The sequence below is a fragment of the Ricinus communis genome, chromosome 2, assembly GCF_019578655.1.
Source record: "Ricinus communis isolate WT05 ecotype wild-type chromosome 2, ASM1957865v1, whole genome shotgun sequence".
NCBI lineage: Eukaryota > Viridiplantae > Streptophyta > Magnoliopsida > Malpighiales > Euphorbiaceae > Ricinus > Ricinus communis.
In genome coordinates, this window is record NC_063257.1 from 2189820 (window position 1) to 2211248 (window position 21429).

Here is a 21429-nt window from a genome sequence, read left to right on the forward strand (position 1 = left end):
TAGCAAGTCAATTTCTAAATCCATACTGCACCCAAGTACAAAATAAAAAAAAAGCTCAATTTGTAGGTTTGTGAACAAAGAATTATTAATTAAAATACATGAATTAGTGTTTGCAAAAGTATTGATGTTTTAGGTATTCAAATTTCTGAGAAAGTCCCTGGCTTTTCAAAACTCACGTGTGGAGTTTAATGGCTATCTCCTGGATCATTTTTTTCTTACTCTTTTTAAGTATGGGAAACGAACAAGGATCGTGAGATTTCTTGTATCGATCTATAGCTCCGCAATTGTATGGTTGTAGTTGTAACTTGTTTTATTTTGTAAAGTCCTATAAATAAAAACTCTGTTTTGTTCAGGAAAATAAAATTACCAAATTAACTTTGCAGAAAAATAAATCTATACATTATATATATATAAAAAAAAGGTTTTGAATATGCTTTCTCTTTTCTACATGAATTTTTCTTTATTTTTCATGATATTTTTTTTCATTTATATAAATTATTCTTTTTCTCTTAAGTTCTCTCTTTCTTTTCTTAAAATGAGGTATTTAATAGAATTAATTTCATTTAAATTTTTTAATTTTTTTTCTTTTATTAATTTTGCATCCAAATCTTTTAACTTTCTTTCTTTTATTGTTATTTTTTTTTTCATATATAACTACTAGCACTTTGTTCATGTCTTTATGAAAAAAATTATTTCATATGCTAAGATAAATAAATATGATAAAATAAATATATTTATCAAATTTAACTCTTTATCGATTTCGATAGTATATAGAGAAATATAACAAATAGCAATATTAATTATATTGATAGTATTAATTTATATAATATTAGAATTAATAAATAAATATTTTTAAAATAGTTTTTATATTATTGCATTAAAAAAATTTAAAAAATTAAAGATATTTAAAAATAGTTAGTTTGCTATTATTTTTTAAAATATTATAAATCAATTGAAAAATTTATTATATTGCATTTACAAACTTAATTTTATAATTGAAATAATAATAACGGTCGTGCAATATACGGGTAAACAACTAATATATATTAATTTCTGAGACCTAAAATTTCTTTTACATCTATACCTAATTTTTGACACATAAGATATTTTGTTTGGCATGGGCAAGGTATAATAAATAAAACGAATTTCATGTGTACTTACTTTTGGCAAATGGGAGTCAAACTTATATGTAATTTTATAATTTTTATATTAATTTATTAATTTATAAGTTATATTCCTAATTAAATACCTGACTCTAATCCTAAAAATAGTAGATTAATTATATCTTAATATTATATTAACTAATATAAATAGTTTCATAGTCAGGATAATGATAATAATTATATTTTAAGAAATAACATATTAATTATATTTTAATAATATATTAACTAATAAATTAATTTTATAATTAAATAATAATTTTAATTATAGAAAATAATATTTTAATTTTTTAATATTATATTCAATAATAAGTTACATTCATAATTAAACACTGGCTCTAATTCTAAGAGATAGTATATTAATTATATTTTAATATTATATTAACTAATAAATATTTTTCTAATCAGGATAATGATACTAATTCTATTTTAAAAATAACATTTTAATTATATTTTAATATTATACTAATTAATAAATTAGTTCTATAATTGACTAATAACTATAATCTTATAAAATAATAATTTAAATAATATTTTAATATTATATTCAATAATAAATTAATTTTTAAAAAATAGTATTTTAATTATATAGATATATTAATTTATATAATATTAAAATTGATTAATAAATAATCTTAAAATAATTTTATATTACCGTATTAATAAAGTTCTAAAATCTTAAAGAAATTAAAGAAATTTAAAATAGTTAGTTTGCTATTATTTTCTAAATCTTTTATAAATTATATATTAAATATTAAGAAATTTATTAAACTGTATCTATTAATTTGATTTTATAATCAAAATAATAATAACAGCCGTATAATGCACGAATAAATGACTAGTTATTTTTTTAATTAACCGATGGAGATGATAATATAGAGATTAATTAAAAGGCAACAGTGGTGGTGTTGAATTGTAATTTTTTTATATATGCTTTTATTTCTTTGGTGATAATGTTAGTTATTTTTATTTAAAAAATATAATAGTAGTGATGCAAAGGTATTTATAGCGTTGGAGAGTTGATTTTGATGTTTTAATGAATTTGTTTATAATTTTAAAAATATTAATTTATCTTTTTTAATTTAAAATGAAATAAAATTTAAATTAGATTTTCAATTTGTTGTTCGAGTTTAATTGGCCTTCTAATTTATTGTTCAAGCTTAGTTTAATTATTTTTTAGAAACTTCTCATAAATATTTTAAAATCAACAAAAAATATCGTTTTTACCGTACAAATTTAAAAAAGAAATAAGGTTCTTTAATTTTTTTTTTTAAATAAGGTGTTATTATTTTTTGATTTTTTTAGTCTTTTTTGGTTGTTTTACCAAAAACCGGCCAAAGAAAAATTAAACAACAGTTAAAATCATATTTTTGAAAAAAAAATAAAAAAATTATATTTTTAATATTTTCATACAATAAAAAAATCACATAATATTTTAAAAAAGAATAAAAAAATATAGATATCTTTATTTTTTTGTTGCATTTTTTTGAACGTTGTTGTTATGCAAGTTTACTTAACTCGTTCGAAAACGCTAAATTAAACCTATCCAATAAGTTTAAAGATAAAAGAGGCCATAGAAATGAAAAAAAAAAAAACTAAATTGAGAATGACCGCAAAGTTGAAGGGTACATTCTGTTATGGGTTCAGCCCATCTTGCAATATTTTAATTGCTTTTGGACACATGTATTATGGGCTTTTATGATGGACTTGTTATGTCTTATTTTTGGGTCCACTTTGGCATGGGTTTTGTGGCTTCTAAGAGAAGCTTGTAGAAGCTATTGTGTAGACACTTAGTGTGTGAAGGGAGCAACAATTTTCAGATTGAAAACATACACAAAAGAGAGAGGAAACTAGAGAGTTCCAAAAGGGTGTTGTCCTGCTCGTTTTTCTCAGTACAAGTCCTAGATTTTGGTCGCCGGAGAAGATCCCACCGTTGGATTTTGCTGAAATTTTGTCATCTTGTTGAGGACAACGGGGCTACATTATGACCGTTCGGATCGTCAATTGGAGCTCCGGTTCATTGTGAATTGTCTCTGGACAGAGCTGCTATTTTTGGGTGAATTCTACACTTTTTTTTTTGTTCTCTATTTTAATTCTCTTATTGTTGGTGTTTGTTGGTGGGTTGTGAATCCTTTGTAGACTGATTTGGGGTTCTTTTTCCTTCAATTTATAAATAAGAGAAGTTAAGGGTGGACTCCTCAAAAGGTCCCGTGGTTTTTACTCTTCACATCAAAGGAGTTTTCCACGTATAAATCGTGTATGTTGTTTGCTATTATTTTCTTTTATTATAGCTGGTTATTTACTGCATTTAGTTGTTGGTTTCCTTTGTTAATTTGGTTGTGTGACAATTTGGGTTGATTGGATTGCATAATTGGTTGGTTGTCTTGATTGTGTGACATTGTGGGTGTCGTTGTGACCCCCTTCCGATCCCTACAACTTGGTATCAAAGCCGGAAGTTAATTAGTCACATTATAGAGTCGAGTAGTAGTAGTTCGATGGTTAAATTGACATCAACCAATTATTCTATTTGGAGAACTATGATGGAGGACTTGTTATATTGCAAGGACTTGTATGACCCAATTGAAACTGTCACTAATTCGGATGGTAGTGTTTCTAAACCATCTAAACCAGATAAAATCGAAGAAAAAGATTGGGTAAAGTTGAAAAGAAAGACTTTGGAGACTATTAGGCAATGGGTTGACATTAGCATATTCAACCATGTGTCACAAGAGTCTGACCCTTATGATTTGTGGAAGAAGTTGGAAGGCTATATGAAAGGAAAACTGCTCATAATAAAGCTTCACTAATTAAAAGACTTGTTAATTTGAAACTTAAAGGTGGGAAGTCTGTTTCTGAGCATCTTAGTGACTTCCAGGATATTATTAACAAGTTGACTACTATGAAGATTGTTCTTGATGATGAGTTACAGGCTTTGTTCTTGTTGAGTTCTTTGCCAGATAGTTGGGAGACCTTGGTTGTGACTATTAGTAACTCTGCTCCGGATGGTGTGCTATCTTTAGATGTGATTAAAGAAAGCATGTTTAATGAAGAGATCAGAAGGAATGAGATGGGAGTTGACAATTCACAAGCTCTTGTTGTGGAGAACAGAGGAAGATGCAAGAGTCAGGGTCCCAAAGGTCGTGGTAACTCAAGGAGTAGGTCCAAATCTAGTGATGAGAGAAATGTGGCTACATGTCATTACTGCAAGAAGCTTGGTCATATCAAGAAATATTGTTTCCACTTAAAAAGAGAACAAAGGAAGAAGCATGATTTACAAAAAGAGGGAGATGACAAAAATACTGCAGCAACCGCTTCTAAAAGTGATGATGAGGTCACCTTGATTTGTGCAACTAGTGAGTGTCATCATGTTGATAGTTCAGACACAGAGTGGTTAGTAGATACAGGTGCTTCATACCATTGTGTTCCTAGAAGGGAGTTCTTCATAAATTACCAAGCTGGTGATTTTGGCAGTGTCAAAATGGGTAACCAGAGCTCATCAAGCATTGTTAGGTTAGGTGATATTCGTGTGAAGACCAGTGTTGGGTGCATGCTTACATTGAAGAATGTGCGCCATATTCATGATCTACGCCTTAACTTATTATCTGCTAATGTTCTTGATCTAGAAGGATTCAGACACACCTTTGGTGATGGTAAATGGAAATTGTCCAAGGGTTCTATGGCAGTTGCACGAGGCGAGTTGTGTTGCTCTTTGTACAAAACATATTTGAGTGTATGTTCTGGTGAGCTCAATGCAGTGGAAGAGAAGAATTCTCCTAACCTGTGGCATTGTAGATTGGGACACATGAGTGACAAGGGTTTAAAATGTCTAGCAGGTAAAACTCTCATTCATGTTGATACTACAATTGCACTTGACCCTTGTGATCATTGTTTGGTAGGCAATCAACATAGAGCTTCTTTTTCAAGGAAGTCTACTAGGAGACAAGCTAAGCTTGAGCTTATTCACTCCGATGTTTGTGGTCTCATTGAAGTGGAGTCTAATGGTGGCAACAAATACTTTGTCACTTTCATTGATGATGCTACTAGAAAAACTTGGGTTTATATGTTGAAGACCAAAAGCCAAGTGTTTAAAACATTCTAGAAATTTCATGTTATGGTGGAAAGGGAGGCGGAAAGAAAATTGAAGTGTCTTCGTTCTGACAATGGTGGTGAGTACACTTCACATGAGTTCGAGAACTATTACTCACGTCATGGCATTCGACATGTGAAGACAGTTCCTGGCACCCCACAACATAATGGTGTTACAGAGAGGATGAACAGAACCATTGTAGAGAAGGTGAGATGTATGTTGAAGATGTCAGAGCTTCCTAAGACATTTTGGGCTGTGGCAGTTAAAACTGCAGTGTACCTGATCAACCACTCTCCATCCATTCCTTTGGGTCTTGAGATTCCTGATAGAGCATGGAAGGGATGTGATCCTATATATTCACATCTTAGAGTTTTTGAATGCAAGGCATACATGCATGTGCCAAAAGATCAGAGATTGAAGCTTGATTCCAAGACTACTCCATGTGTGTTTGTTGGCTATGGTGATGATGAGTATGGGTTCAGGCTTTATGATCCCGAGAAACAGAAGGTAGTGAAAAGCAGAGATGTGGTATTCTTTGAGCACGAAAAGGGTGCAGATCTTCTGAGTGCAAGGTATCACACTAACTCAGATTCATTTGTTGATACTACTGATGTTTCTTTTGTTCTTACTTTTATTTCTGTTGAACAGCTAACACATGAGAATGTTGAAGCAACACACGATGGTGTTGAGGAGGTATAACCTGATGATGATGGTGATGTACCAAAATTTGATGATGCTCATAATGATGCTCCTGATGATGCTCAACTAGAAGAAGAAGAGGTTTATGATCAGGGGGAGCAACCTACCCCACCGGTGGATGATGTACGAGTTCGAAGGTCAATCAGAGATCACAAACCTTCTTCTAAGTATCCCAGCTCAGAGTACATCCTAATCACTGATGAGGGGGAGCCCGAGAGTTTTCAAGAAGTGATGTCTAGTGAAGATAAGGATCTTTGGCTCGAGGCTATGAAAGAGGAGATGGATTCTTTGATGAAGAATCAGACTTATGAGTTGGTAAAGCTTCCTAAGGGCAAGAAAGTTTTGAAGAACAAATGGGTTTTCAAGAACAAGAAAGATGGTGAGAAGATAGTGAAGAGGAAAGCTAGATTGGTGGTAAAAGGATGCAACTAGAAAAAGGGCATTGATTTTGATGAGATCTTATCTCCGGTTGTCAAGATGACTTCTATCAGAACTGTTTTGGGGTTAGCTGCAAGTCTTGATCTTGAGTTGGAGCAGCTTGATGTGAAAACTGCTTTCTTACATGGTGACTTGCATGAAGAAATCTACATGGAGCAACCTGAAGGCTTTGAAGAAAAGGGGAAAGAGAAACTTGTTTGCAAGTTGAAGAAAAGTCTTTATGGGCTTAAACAGGCACCAAGGCAGTGGTACAAGAAATTTGATTCGTTTATGACTAGTCATGGTTATAAACAAACTTCTGCAGACCCTTGTGTGTATTTCATAAAATTCCCCGGTGATAACTTTATTATCCTTTTTTTGTATGTGGATGATATGCTGATAGTTGGACAAGATGTAGAGATGATTAGCAACTTGAAGAAAGACTTATCCAGGTCATTTGATATGAAAGATTTGGGCCCTGCGAAGCAAATCTTAGGCATGGAGATTGGTCGTGATAGGAAAGCTGGAAAGTTGTGGTTATCACAAGAAAAGTATATTTAACGAGTGCTTGAAAGGTTCAATATGAAGCATGCCAAGCCTGTTAGTACACCATTAGCAGCTCACTTTAAGCTAAGGAAGAGAGCTTGTCCTACAACACTGAAGGAGAAAGCAAGTATGTCTTCTATTCCTTATTCTTCTGTTGTTGGTTCTTTGATGTATGCTATGGTGTGTACTAGGCCAGATATTGCACATTTTGTTGGTTTGGTGAGTGGATACTTATCCAATCCGGGTAAGGCTCATTGGGATGCAGTAAAGTGGATCTTCAGATATTTGCGTGGCACCTCTAAACTTTGTTTGTGTTATGGAGGTGGCAAACCTATTCTTGAGGGTTATACAGATGTAGACATGGCTGGTGATCTTGATAACAGAAAGTCTACCTCAGGTTATGTGTTCACATTTTCAGGGGGAGTCATTTCTTGGCAATCCAAGTTACAGAAGTGTGTGGCTTTGTCAACTATCGAGGCAGAGTATATAGCAGCTGTGGAAGCAAGTAAGGAAATGCTTTGGTTGAAGAGGTTCTTTCAAGAGTTGGGTTTGAAGCAAGGTGAGTATGTTGTATTCTGTGATAGTCAGAGTGCTATGGATTTGAGTAAGAACTCTATGTATCATGCTCGTACCAAACATATTGATGTTCGATATCATTGATTGCGAAATGTGATCGAGGAGAAGAAAATGAAACTGAAGAAAGTCCACACTGATAAGAATGGTGCAGACATGTTAACAAAAATGGTTCCCGGAAGCAAACTTGAAGTTTGTGGTAAGCTTGCAAGAATGAGCTTCAAAAGATGATTGAAGCGCGATCGTCTTCTCCGTGTTAGGCTGGAGGGGGAGATTTATTATGGGTCCAGCCCATCTTGCAATATTTTCATTTGCTTTTGGACACATTTATTATGGGCTTTTATGATGGACTTGTTATGTCTTATTTTTGGGTCCACTTTAGCATGGGTTTTGTGGCTTCCAAGAGAAACTTGTAGAGGCTATTGTGTAGACACTTAGTGTGTGAAGGGAGCAGCAATTTTCAGATTGAAAACATACACAAAAGAGAGAGGAAACTAGAGAGTTCCAAAAGGATGTTGTCCTGCTCGTTTTTCTCAGCACCAGTCATAGTGTTTTGATCGCCGGAGAAGATCCCACCGTTGGATTTTGCTGAAATTTTGTCAGCTTGTTGAGGATACACGGAGCTACATTCTGACCGTTCGGATCGTCAATTGAAGCTCTGGTTCATCGGGAATTGTCTCTGGACAGAGCTACTGTTTTTGGGTAAATTTTACACTTTTTTTTTTTTGTTCTCTATTTCAATTCTCTTATTGTTGGTGTTTGTTGGTGGGTTTTGAATCCTTTGTAGACTGATTTGGGGTTCTTTTTTCTTCAATTTATAAATAAGAGAAGTTAAGGGTGGACTCCTTAAAAGATCCCTGTGGTTTTTACTCTTCACATCGAAGGGGTTTTCCACATATAAATCGTGTGTGTTGTTTGGTATTATTTTCTTTTGTTATAGCTGGTTATTTACTGCATTTAGTTAATGGTTTTCTTTATTAATTTGGTTGTGTGACAGTATGGGTTGATTGGATTGCATAATTGGTTGGTTGTCATGATTGTGTAACATTCTAAGTATCGATGTGACCCCCTTCGGATCCCTACAAATTCAATCAACATCGTTCAAATATATGACATCTGTTGCTGTGTAGTTAGAATTGGTCAAGGAACAAGTGCAGAGAAATTTATGAAGTGGGCTCATCACCTTTTTCTGTTTTGGTCATCTCTCATTTATGGCCTGTATCTCTCAGTAGTCAGTAGTCAGTTGTCTGTCCTGCAATCAGATACAAATTGTGTATAGCATTTCCTGCTTCACTTTACTACGCGAAGATTTAAATACCATAGTGGGACTTTTATTATGAATAATAAGATTGAGTACCTATTCTTTTACTTTTCTTTTTCATACTGTACCTCAATTGCTTTTCAATTATTTATTTTTTACTAATCAACACGCTAATTAGTTTTAAATAAGTATTATAGCAATGGGTAATTTAAAAATTGATGTCTATTCTATTACCTGTAGCCGTAGCCATTTAAATAACAAATTTTAAACTCAGTTCTCACACATATATATAATTTCAGATAATCTATAGATAACATATTATCCAAATAACTGCTAAAATATTTAAAAATATTTTTTTAATAAATTAAACCAATAAATAATTATTACTAACTTATAATCACATTTGACTAAACACAACTCATTAGAAAAATTAAAATGGGATTAATTAATTGGATCCCAACTTCCTATTATTTTAAAAGGTTATGCACATGCTTGTCACTTAATCATAGCAAGTTGCGTGATTGGAATTAAAAATTCGTTATTTATTTTATCGTTGTAGCTATCGTTAACGTATACTTAATATTAGATTAGACCTCTCATGCATGTTCTACGATGTTGACGTAGAAATGATAAATAAAGCCTCAAATATTATTAATAAACTATGGTTGTGAAATAAAATATGTAAGAAGAAAAATTTCCAACCCCAATAAGATTTCTATGCTTCTCCACATTCGTGTTGGGATCTGGCACATTGATATGCTGTCACCGCGAGAAAGATGGCTTATACGAATAGGCATGCGAGTTGGGTTGTTATTTAATTGATTCCATCGATATTTTAATATAACGGATTTAAATAATAATAAATAAATTTATAATTTAATTTTAATATATTTATCGAGTTTGGATTTGATTCTATAGATATTTTTTTGTCCGTATTTGATTATATTAAAATTTATTTTTATTATTTAAAATATTATTTTAAATTAAATTAAATATATATTTAATTTGTGTTAATATATTAAATATTTAATATTGAATATTTAGATCTAATTAGTTTATATTTTTTATTTTTTATTTATATTAATTTATATTAATATATTTTAAAATTTAATTATTATAAACGAGTTCAGTAAATGTATGTCTATTTAGATACTCAAATATTTATATAAGCAACTAGGTATTCATTTAAATATTCATAAATATATTTAATAATTTTATTTAATTTAAACGAATTTTAATCGAATTCATATAGTATTTTATTATGGTTTAGGACGGATTCAGATATATATATTTTAATCGAACTCAGATAGTATCTTATTCAGGTTTGGGATGGATTCAGATATGTATATTTTAATTAGATTAAGATAGCATCTTATTCGAGTTTGAGACGGATTCAAATACGTATATTTTAATTGGATTCGAGTTTAAATATCTTTAAATTGATAGATACTCTATCCATTTTCATTCCTATATATAAATACATTATGACTTATAGTTAAAAAGATAAAACAATTTATATTTGAAATTTAACTCAAATGACAATAGTAGTCGCTCAACTCTTAGAGGTGAAAGTTTTGAGTTCAAATTCTTATCTTAGCACTAAGTGAGATTTTGTCTTTATGGCCAGTATAAGGAGATAGCTCTCTCTATTATGTAGCCCACAACCTATTCAACTTCCAATTAAAAAAATAAGAAAAAATAATTTCTAAAGTTAGAATAACAAATAATGTTGTATATACTCTATAAGTTAGTCAATGTAGTAAATGAGGGTGTTACTTGTTTTCTCTTGTGAATCAAGGTGCGATTCTTCTAAAAATAATTTAGAATTTATTATTAAATGCATCAAGTTGATGTGGATGAATATGCTTCTAAAACCGTTTAAAAATAAATATCTGAAATTAAATATTTTTTAAAAGAAATGCAGAGTTTTGAATTTTTTTATTGAATAATAATAATAATAATAATAATAATAATAAGAAGAAGAAAAAAATAAGAGAAATTTTTATCTAGTTTGGTGTATACACTATATTTAGTATGAGAGTGACATGTATATATAAGTACTTTACATTTTGATATTGAATGATCATACATACTTTATCATTTAAAATTAATGATAGGTGTCAATTATTTATCGGTTTGGTGTATATGTGGAGACATAAACTAAACCTAGGCAAAAAAATTTATAATAATAATAATATATTAATAATAATAACTTATATTAGTTACTACTAGGGCTTAACATGGATGTCAGTGATTCCCACTTGAGCCGAATAACCATACTGAAAAGTACCAAAACTAAAATAACCGAAATTTTTTATAATTGAACTGAACTAATTCGAAAATATTTTACTATTACTGTACCAGAATTGAGCCGTTTTGTAATGATACGAACCAAACCGTATAACCGAAATTTTTTATATATATTATACAAATAATACCTATTAAATATTAACTATATTACAATGTACTTTGTATTCTATGAAAATATATGATATATATATAATATGTGTTGTATAGTATATGCTAGATTACTAATTTACTATATATTTAAGCTCTATTTTTTTTTTTACTAATACATATCTCAAATTTCAATTCATAGGCTTATTCTCTTACATTTAAGCTCGTGATTCACATACCTAAGCGAGCCAAATCTCTCACACTTAAAATTAGACTTATATTAAGTGCTATATAAAGTTTGTAATTTTTCATTTAATGCTAGTCGTCTGCAAAATATCATTATGCTAGCAATAGCAAATATTTTAATAGTTTATATTTAAACATTAAATTATCATATTTGTAAGTTGACTAAATTGTAAAGTAAGTTGTTTAAGAATGTGATTGCAATTCTATCTAATTCCAATCTCATATTAGTTTCATTCGGATGTCAATCGTATTTTTTTAATATATTTAATTAAAGATAAGATTTAAAATTGTATTTTTTCTAAAGGTTAAAGGACCGAAAAAAATTGAATCAATTCGGTATAGTGTTATTCATATTTACTACTGCACTGATATTTTAAATTTTTAAAAAATTAAAATTTAATACAGTACTGATAATTTATAAATAACTGACATACATAGTGAGTCCTAATTATTTGAATAATAGAGAGAGCAAGTTGGGTGAAAATGCAAGAGTTCTATTGCATAATTAGATAGGAGTCAAATTTGTCATATATTTACGCAACTTATCAAAGTAATATGTGACATTAGAAAATAACAAACAAAAGAGGAAAAAGAAAAAAAGACCGATGGATGATGGCCCAGCCGACAGGTAGAATAGCCAAGTTAGACACGTTCTATTCTTCTAATACTTTCCCCTTCTTTCCCTTTTTTTCTTCCTTTAAAACAAAAAAGAAATTTCCATGTGATACGGACTACAGTGTTCCTCTTTTTTTCATCTCAATCATACGCCTTTCCTTTTAATCCCTCTTATTTTTCTTTGTAAATTGCATTTTATTTTTAATTTTATGCTTTAAAGTAGCTTTTAAACCATGTCGTATCACTCTCGAGGAAGAAAGAAAAAGGCAATGGGATCTTTCTTCTACGACAGTTCTTTTCTTTGTATTGTTGCGCAGTGTGGAATTTGACAAATCAACCTATTTACTTTTCTTTCTCGTCGACTATGATGTTATTAAATATTTATTAATTCCATCTTATTATTGGACAACTAAACAGCAACATCCTTTTGCCCTATAGTTAAGTTCTATAAATTTAAAAAGTAAATTCTTCATTTACTTAATAGAGTGTAAAAGAAAATATTTTATCCAATATTTAAAATTATTCGTATAATTTGTTTGAGCACTTAAATATTTAATAAGACTATATGTTTGATTTATTACCTAGAGAATTTGAAAAGAAAAAAGGTGTTTTAGTATAAAGACTCAAAGCAAAAAAATGACTGAAAGGGTAAAAAACGTTATTATATAAATAAGAATTCATGAATGAGAAATATATAAAATGTTGAACAAAAAGAAAACAGACAAATGTGCCAAACGCGGAGGAATTAGGGTCCATGTCAGACTCCGCGTTGGAAAGAGCCACGTCAGTCGCGTTCTATCACAGTAATTAAGTAAACTCGTGCACTTTTTTTTTTATAATATGATTGACCCACCCCTAATTAACAGTTTAAAAAGGGCTTTTGACCCAAAATTACGAAGTTATGGTTAAATATGATTAAAAGGGTTGATTTTATCTTTATGATATATTCAGGGTTTCAATTTTACTCCTTTCTAATATTTAAACTTGAGTGTTTCCCTTTTATTATCAATATTAGTATAAAATTAACACTTTTATTATTTTTATTTAAACTCAAGGCGGAATCTATATTAATAGAAAATATTATTTTCATTGTTTTTGTTTAAACTGAAGGTGAAATGATTGATATGAGTTCTATAGATGAAGTAGAAATTTTTTTTTATAAAAAAAGTTTAAAGTTTAATAATAACGACTCTAGTTTGGTTATGTGTTTTATGTTTTACTTTTCAAGCTAATTTTTATTGCTTCTAATTTATATTATTTGCTTTTGCCAAAGTGGATTACAATATGAACTTTTACTTTTGTTTATTAATTAAAAACAAGTTTACTAGAGAAAAGTTAAGCTTATGGGATTGTTAGACTTAAAATTATATAAATGTGAGTATATATTTAAAAATTATTAATCAGATAAGCCTAATTAATGTTCTTATAAATATTGTAAACTAAAAAATGAAGGTATTTAAAAGAGAATTGTGAGATTTTGTAAAGTAGACACAATATAATAAATTTGTGTATGCCACTCACATGAATACATCAATAGAAAAGAATTATCAGTTAAAAGTATCTAAAGGGTACAAAAGTGGCAAAATTGGTAAAATTCAGGGTGCTGAACCAACATTAGCCAAAATTATTGGATATGATGGTGCAAATTGGGCAGGAAGTGTTACTATGTTTGACTAAAATTTAAATGTTGACTACTTCAACTCTAGGACTCTAAACAATAATTTTCTTTTTCTGTTTAACGAATAATTGTCCGTTCGGAGATCATTTCAAATAAATGCCTCACCTTTTTCTACGTGGAACCGCACATGCGACTTTATAATTTTGTTGGCTATAAACCAGAATTTATATTATTTACAAATTATATCATATTCTTTAATAATAATAAATCTCAGTTTAGGTAAAAAAGATATTTTATTGTTATTTTCTGATTAGGTAATGGATATTTAAAACTTATCTTGCCTGGTGAGGAATACAGATGTAATATAAATTTTTAAATTTTATACAATATTTTTATACTGTATTTGATTGAAATTTATAAAATTTATTTATAGATTTAAAATTTATGTGTTTTAAATGAAGTGAAAATTAATTTAAAATTTTATATAGTCAAATTTGTACATAATTAATTATAGCAAAACTAAATTGTGATAAAATAGGTAGAATTTTCAATTAAATTTTATATTAGTAAGTTAATATATTTTATAATATTAAAATATATACTTTAGCTTTATTATTTTATATTTTATAAATAAAATTAATTTTTTTATAAATCTCAACTAAACGGAGTATTAATCTCAATTTTTTATATTTTGACCTTCTTTGGTTAAAAGAAATAGATTATTAATTATTTTATTTTTACTTTGATGATTTATTATTATACTGCCATGAAGTAGAAGATGTAAAAACCGATTAACATGTTACTTTCTTTTGTTAAATGAACATGCACATTAAAATATAAAGAATATCCATATTCTTATTTAGTTAATAATATTTATTTTATAATTTATGAGCGATATAATAGGATGTAAATTACACAGTAAGAATAATTATTCATTTGCAATGTACTGGAGCTTTGTTTTTTTTATTACAAGTAAACAAACTCGAGAAATTATTCGTAATATTATGTGATTACAAAGTCTAACAATGGTTTTGTAGGGTAGAGAAGTCAGCTCAGAACTCTGTTTATAATTATTGCATGTTTTAGTTAGTGGCACAAATACGGCAATTAAATATATATATATATATATATATATTCCTCTTCCAATAAATTTTCTTCTTTTATAAAAATCAAAGCTTACAAATTCTATTGGAAAATTCAAATCTGTCAGAAACTAAGTTGCAGGGGTCTTAACTATTAGTTCATATGTCCTAAAACCAGATTATAAATGTAAGAACTACAATTGCTAAAAATAAATAAATTAAGAATTACAAGTTATTGTAAGATTTATTTATTTCAACCTGCTAACTAGTGTTATTTTCTTCTTTTTCTTTCAAGATAAGGAAAGAAGGAAAATAAAAGAAAAATGACTGTTTTCTTTTTTGGTGCTACTGATTAAGACTTGAATAGTTGCAAAGTAGCAATCCATCTCTACTGAAGAAAATAACACCTAACTAAAATCCATTAAAAGGGGCAAGCTTTTTCTTCAATGGAGGTTCAAGGGTATAGGCATGCAAGAGCATAGTCAATGCTGAGATCGACAACGACACCCATACTTCTCTCCATTATTACAGCTGAAGGAAGCACCTGCTTGCTCTCCGATTCCAGTAGAAGAACCAAGGTAACCCCTAAAAAGGCGAAAGAAAGAACTAGAAGGAAGAAACTGAAGAAGTTGGATAAGCAGAGGGTTGCATTTAAAGCTCTCCGGTCGTAGCGAGAACGACACCAGTATTTAGCAGGCAGAGACAGGGCGGTTGGGGGCATATGTATAATTATTACTCTCCACTTGTTTCTTTCTTTCCTTGGGTACGCCATTAATGTTTGCCTCTTCCTCTTAAAAGCCCGTGCCATTCTTCGCAGACAATATTTTCTTCTTTGACAAGTGTTCTTTTGCTTACCCCCCGTCTCATCGCAAAATCAGGAAATCAAAATCGTAAATGATTTTTTTTTAATTGGTGAAGGATACCCATTATTAATTATTATTGTTAATTATTTGTATTATTTTTTGGTTAAGTTCTGGCTTCTGGGTCTCGGTTTAAACAGAAAAACACCAGCACCAAACAACAACAGCAGCATAGAAAACAAGAATTAAAGCTCGTGATTGGTGGTAAAGAATATTACAGACACAACAAGATATTCATTTTCTTTCTTTTTCTTTTTTGAAAATTTTGTGTAATTCTTTTAAATATTTTTTTGGGAAGTAGAGCACTGGTCAACATCACACCAACGACAACCACCAGCAGTTTCATTTAAGCAAGAAGAAGATGTGCCACGACAGGCCACGATAACAATCATTACCGCTTTACATTATCGCAGTTACATGAAGCCATGGAGAAAACTCTACAAGTTCTGCTTCAAATATCTTCAGTTTTATTACTGATTCGCTGCACGCTAGCCCAGCAAGCTTTCTTGAACTCCAGCACCGAACGGTTAGCCTTGCTCGATCTCCGGTCATCTTTAGGTTTAAGAAGCACAGACTGGCCAATCAAATCCGACCCGTGTAGTACCTGGAATGGGGTCCATTGCAAGAATGGCCACGTCACCGGAATTAATATATCTGGGTTTAAAAGGACCCACATTGGGCGTCAAAATCGCAGTTTTAGTGTTGATTCTCTTGTTAATTTGACGTTCTTGGAATCTTTTAATGCTTCTTCGTTTTCACTTCCTGGTCCGATTCCGTCTTGGTTCGGTTACCGGCTTGGTTCACTGCAAGTTCTTGATCTCCGGTTTAGTTCTGTGGCTGGTCCCATTCCCGAGTCTATCGGTAATTTAACTACACTCAATGCTTTATATCTATCTGACAATAGACTTACTGGCAGTGTGCCTTACGCATTGGGGCAGTTAGTGAAGTTATCAGTTCTTGATCTTTCAAGAAATTCACTCACCGGGCAAATACCTACTTCTTTTGCGTTGCCTAGTAATCTGTCGAGACTTGACCTGTCTTCTAATTACTTATCTGGTCCAATTCCATATGGTTTGGGTAATATTTCTACACTGCAGTTCTTGGATTTATCAGATAATAGTCTTGCAGCTTCAATTCCTGTGGAATTGGGTAATCTTTCTAGATTGTTTGAGCTTAATCTTACCAAGAATTCATTGTCTGGATCATTGCCTGTGGAGTTCATAGGGTTGACGAGTTTGCAAAGATTGGAAATCGGGGATAATGGATTAGAGGGTGTTTTACCTGATATATTTACTACTCTTGATAATCTACGAGTTGTGGTCTTAAGTGGGAATAATTTAGATGGTGCTATTCCCGGTGCTTTGTTGTCATTGCCAAATTTGCAGGTTCTTGATTTGTCTGGTAACAACTTCACAGGTATTCTGTCGAATTTTAGTTCAAATGGCAACGCCGGTGGTGCTTTGTTTAATCTTTCAAATAATCTCTTGTATGGAAGTTTGGTTTCTCCATTTAGGAACTTTAGTTTGGTTGATCTGTCTGGTAATTATATCCAAGGAAAGGTTCCAGATGGTAGTCAGAGCAATATTAGCCTTGATAGGAACTGCCTTCAGGCTGTGTTGAACCAGAGGAGTTTAGAGGAATGTAAATTATTTTATGATGAGAGAGGCTTAAATTTTGATAATTTTGGAGCCCCAGAGTCGACACAACCACCATCACCTGAACCTGCCCCAAAGAAAAGAAAACGATGGATTTACATTTTGATGGGATTGTTGGTTGGAGTTGCCTTCATTGTGATTTTGGTACTGATGATGGTAGTTGTACTGAGGAAGTGTGATAAGAGAATTACAAATCAAAGAGGGAGTGCTAATGTGGGGCCTGTTCCGGAAGGAGATATTCCGTCCCTTCCCAAGGATCCTGCTAACATATCCAGTTTAAGAGATTCATTTACTTATGAGCAATTGCTTTCTTCAACTCGTGCATTTAGTGAAGCAAATCTCATCAGGCATGGTCATTCTGGGGATCTCTTTCAGGGTCTTCTAGATGGAGGATGCCCCATAATTGTCAAAAAGGTTGATTTCCGTTCAAAAAAAGAATCATACATGACGGAATTGGAATTATTTAGTAAATATTCACATACAAGATTGGTTCCATTCTTGGGGCACTGTTCAGAAAATGAGAACGAGAAGCTTCTGGTCTACAAATATATGCCTAATGGAGACTTGGCTAGCTCCTTGTATAGGGTAAGCGATTTGGAGGATGACAGTTTACAGTCTCTAGATTGGATAACAAGATTAAAAATTGCAATAGGAGCTGCTGAAGGTCTTGCATATCTACATCATGAGTGCAACCCTCCCCTGGTGCATAGGTATTGCAATAGCTTGGTTTTTGTGGAATTCACTTTCTTTTTTGTTTTGATTGGTGATGTTTTGTTGGTAAAGATCAGCCTAAATTTAATGGTAACTTGCTACTTACAGTTATTATCATAGATATAGCGTGTAAACATGCTCTATAGAAAAGCTTATACTTTTGTATTCAGCATGCAATTCTCTATGCTCTATATTGCAGTCAGATACTTCTTAATTACCTGCTTGACTGTTAAGCAGGATATTTGTTTCTGTTGTTTGAATTTCCTAAGCGAACTAGGGATCATACTGCCTTGCTTAGCCTAACTGTAAAGTATATTTTTCCCCTTGGTGCAGCTCCAATGATGAAGACATGGACTAGAATTAGAGTGTAGTGTATATCCAAACCTTGATATTATATTTGGTTTCTGTCGATAGTTGTGTAGTCTCCGAAATAATTATCACAAGTAGAAACTAGAAACATTGAGAAATCAAATTTTGGGTTGTGGTCCAGGTAGCTGTTTTTCCACATTTAGTTGTAGCAGGCATCTGATACTCTTATGTCCATGCCAAAATTCTGGATGGATGGTAGCCCGCAGAGCTGTCTTGGGACTAGATGTTTAATTTGCAGTAGTTTTCATACCTTCTCTTCTAGTCTTCTTATGTTTGGAAAAATAATAAAACTTTTTTCCTATATTTTAATATGAATTTTCATCTGCCGTTCTGTCTAGCATTTTAATGGAAGAACTCAAACTTAAGATCTTAAATTGCAATTATATTTTGATGCAGAGATATTCAAGCAAGCAGTATCCTTCTTGATGATAAATTTGAGGTGCGAATTGGAAGCCTGAGTGAGGTCCGTATCCAGGAAGGAGATTCACACCACAATGTGCTCACAAGATTCCTGCGCAAACCACAGTAAGTAATATTTGAGTCATTAACTTCTGGCAGCATTTTGAAGCATGGAATTGCTAGGAGCTATAGTAGTTTTCTTGGGTCCTTTTTGCTTTAAGCTTTTTTTTTTTTCATTTTTTTTTTTTTCAAATTCCAGGTAGCTAGCTGATATCCAGTTTTTGAACCATTTTAAAAAGAAATTGATCCATTTTTCTTATTTAATTAGCTGTATACACATTTTGTTCCATTTAGTAAACTTAAGGTGTATGAATCATGGCTAATATGGTAAGGTTACTTATAGAACACTGAAGCATAAATGTTGAATCTTTGGATATGTAGTGTATATGCATCCTTTTCTTTTGCTGGACTTTGTTTACGGAAAAACTTGGTTTGATGAACCTAAGACAATATTTGATATGTAGTATTAACTGTACTTGAACTATTTGACAATCATAGTTGGTGATAAAATCATTGTTCCTGTCACTATTTCAGAACCATAAATGAGATTCTCACCTCTAATGGCTCCTTGAAAAAAAGAAACAAACAAATCTAATTTTATGTTTCATTTTGATGCTATGATTACTGCTCCTTATATATATCATGCCTATCAAATATGTAATGACAATTCCTCTTTCTGATCTACAGATCCTCTGAACCAGCCCCTTCTGGTATGTATAATTCTCTCACATGTCAACTTGTTTTCTTAAATTTCTAAAGTTTATCACCAGCATAAATTTGATGTTCTTCTCAAATCATCAATGAAGGACCCTAAATCCTCTCATTAAAATCTGGCTGCAAAGCTATGGATGTATTCTAGTCCATGACACAATGCCAAGTAGAATTGTCTCTTAACTGAAGCTACCTAATGGATCAACATACTATTGCCTCGACAAATAATAAATTAGTTTCACCAAATGAAGTTTCTGATAGGAAACATGTATACAAGTATATTATTGGGCCTAAGACCTGCTTTTTCTCGAATGACTGTCCCAACTTGTGTCAAATCTTTTGAAAAATTGAAGCAAAGTGTTGATACATTTCCTTTGTAATCGACAGGCTCACCATCAGTGTCCTGTGCTTACGACGTCTACTGCTTTGGAAAGGTTTTACTTGAGCTCATAACAGGGAAGCTCGGCATCAGTAAATCAGATGATGCCACCACAAAGGAGTGGTTGGAACACACACTGGGATACATCAGTGTATATGACAAGGAATTGGTGACGAAAATTGTTGACCCATCTCTGATTGTAGATGAAGATTTGTTGGAAGAGGTATGGGCCATGGCCATCGTGGCCAGGTCATGCCTCAATCCCAAGCCTATGAAACGTCCCCCTATGAAATACATACTCAAGGCATTAGAAAATCCTTTGAAAGTTGTGAGAGAAGAGAGTTACAGTTCACAGAGGCTAAGAACAACTTCATCTAGGAGATCATGGAGTACCGCTTTCTTTGGCAGTTGGCGACACAGCTCATCAGATAACGCCACCATTGTAGGCCACACGAATCGAGAAGGTGGCAGTGGCTTAAGGCAGCCCGGAAGAGTAGGATCATATGGCAGTGGTGGAATTGAACATTCATCTTCTAATAAAAGATTCTCCAACGAAATTTTCCCTGAGCCGTTGGAAATGCAAGATTTAGAGCAGCAAGATGAAAATTAGCTAGCATGGCATCTGCAGCTGTTTCATAGATGTTGTGGGCTTCAGAGTTGAGTGCTAACGAATTATCCTCAATACCCTCTTATCATCAGTGCACAGGAAAGTGAATGAGCTCAAGCTGGAGCTGATACAGTCGAGGCATAATTAAATGGTTAATGAAGGGAGGCCTGGAAAAGAGTCAGAAGAAGAAGAAGCTGTATTTTTTATAAATATTCTTTTTATGTTTTGAAAGCTGGTTAGCTATCTAACAAGCTGCAATTTTTCATTGAATTTTCTGGAGTGTGGAAAATATACTGTCAATGATGAGGTTTTCTTGTTTGGGTGGTTGTAAGGACCTTCCGACATTTTCCATGTTCAGAATTCAAAATCCAGCGTGTACAAGTCTCAACCTGCAAACAATTTCCGTGTTTCTGGCTCTATCGCGGTATTGTGAACTGTTGGAAGCCATGTGCATACGGGCCTGGTCAAAATAATCAGATGAAGTTCTTCTTTTGCACTTTATCTAATAATTAATGATTTTAAAAAAATAATTATAAAATTATTGTATAAACTTGCTAAAAAATTTAACAAGTGTTTAAATTTTTAAAAATTATAATTTAATGTGTAAAATTAGAAATTATTAATATTTATGTGTATGAAACTGATTATATATATATATATATATATATATATATATATATATATATATATATATATATATATATATATAAAAGTTGAATAATTGCAAAAGTGGTATGTCAATTTGTTAAAATTTAATTAAGTGTTTAAAGTTTGAAAAGTTATAATTTGGTGTGTGAATTTAATAAATATTTATAATTGAGTATATATAGTAGGTAATAATTAAAGACTTGTAATCTTAAAACACATATTATCTACTTAGTAGATTAAAGATAATAAAATGTCAAAAATAGTCTTTAAGAAATATTTATTTTTAATAGATTAATACACCGTTATTATTACTATCATTGGACTATTCT

At 31.4% G+C, this 21429-nt stretch overlaps 1 protein-coding gene across 4 annotated transcripts; it reads left to right on the forward strand.

Moving 5' to 3' along the window:
• The first annotated feature begins 14955 nt into the window (after positions 1-14955).
• LOC8288932 (probable LRR receptor-like serine/threonine-protein kinase At2g16250) lies at positions 14956-20886 on the forward strand. Of its 4 annotated transcripts, none has more exons than XM_048370993.1 (6): positions 14956-15464; positions 15673-15765; positions 15863-17926; positions 18693-18821; positions 19443-19465; positions 19854-20886. In XM_048370993.1, exons 3-6 carry the CDS (start codon positions 15987-15989, stop codon positions 20453-20455), a joined length of 2694 nt encoding a protein of 897 aa, XP_048226950.1. In that variant the 5' UTR covers positions 14956-15464; positions 15673-15765; positions 15863-15986; the 3' UTR covers positions 20456-20886. The 4 variants fall into 4 exon arrangements, with proteins under 4 accessions (XP_048226950.1, XP_048226951.1, XP_015576254.1 ...); XM_048370994.1 differs by having other exon boundaries at positions 15702-15765; XM_015720768.3 differs by having other exon boundaries at positions 14956-15765.
• The last annotated feature ends 543 nt before the right edge of the window (positions 20887-21429 follow it).

Excerpts from the sequence above, each read along its gene's own strand:
- LOC8288932 (XM_015720768.3), top strand. The coding sequence starts at position 15,987 with ATGGAGAAAACTCTACAAGTTCTGCTTCAAATATCTTCAGTTTTATTA. Across the intron at positions 17,927-18,692 it reads AACCCTCCCCTGGTGCATAG|AGATATTCAAGCAAGCAGTA; the intron begins GTATTGCAATAG and ends ATTTTGATGCAG. Across the intron at positions 19,466-19,853 it reads CTCTGAACCAGCCCCTTCTG|GCTCACCATCAGTGTCCTGT; the intron begins GTATGTATAATT and ends TGTAATCGACAG.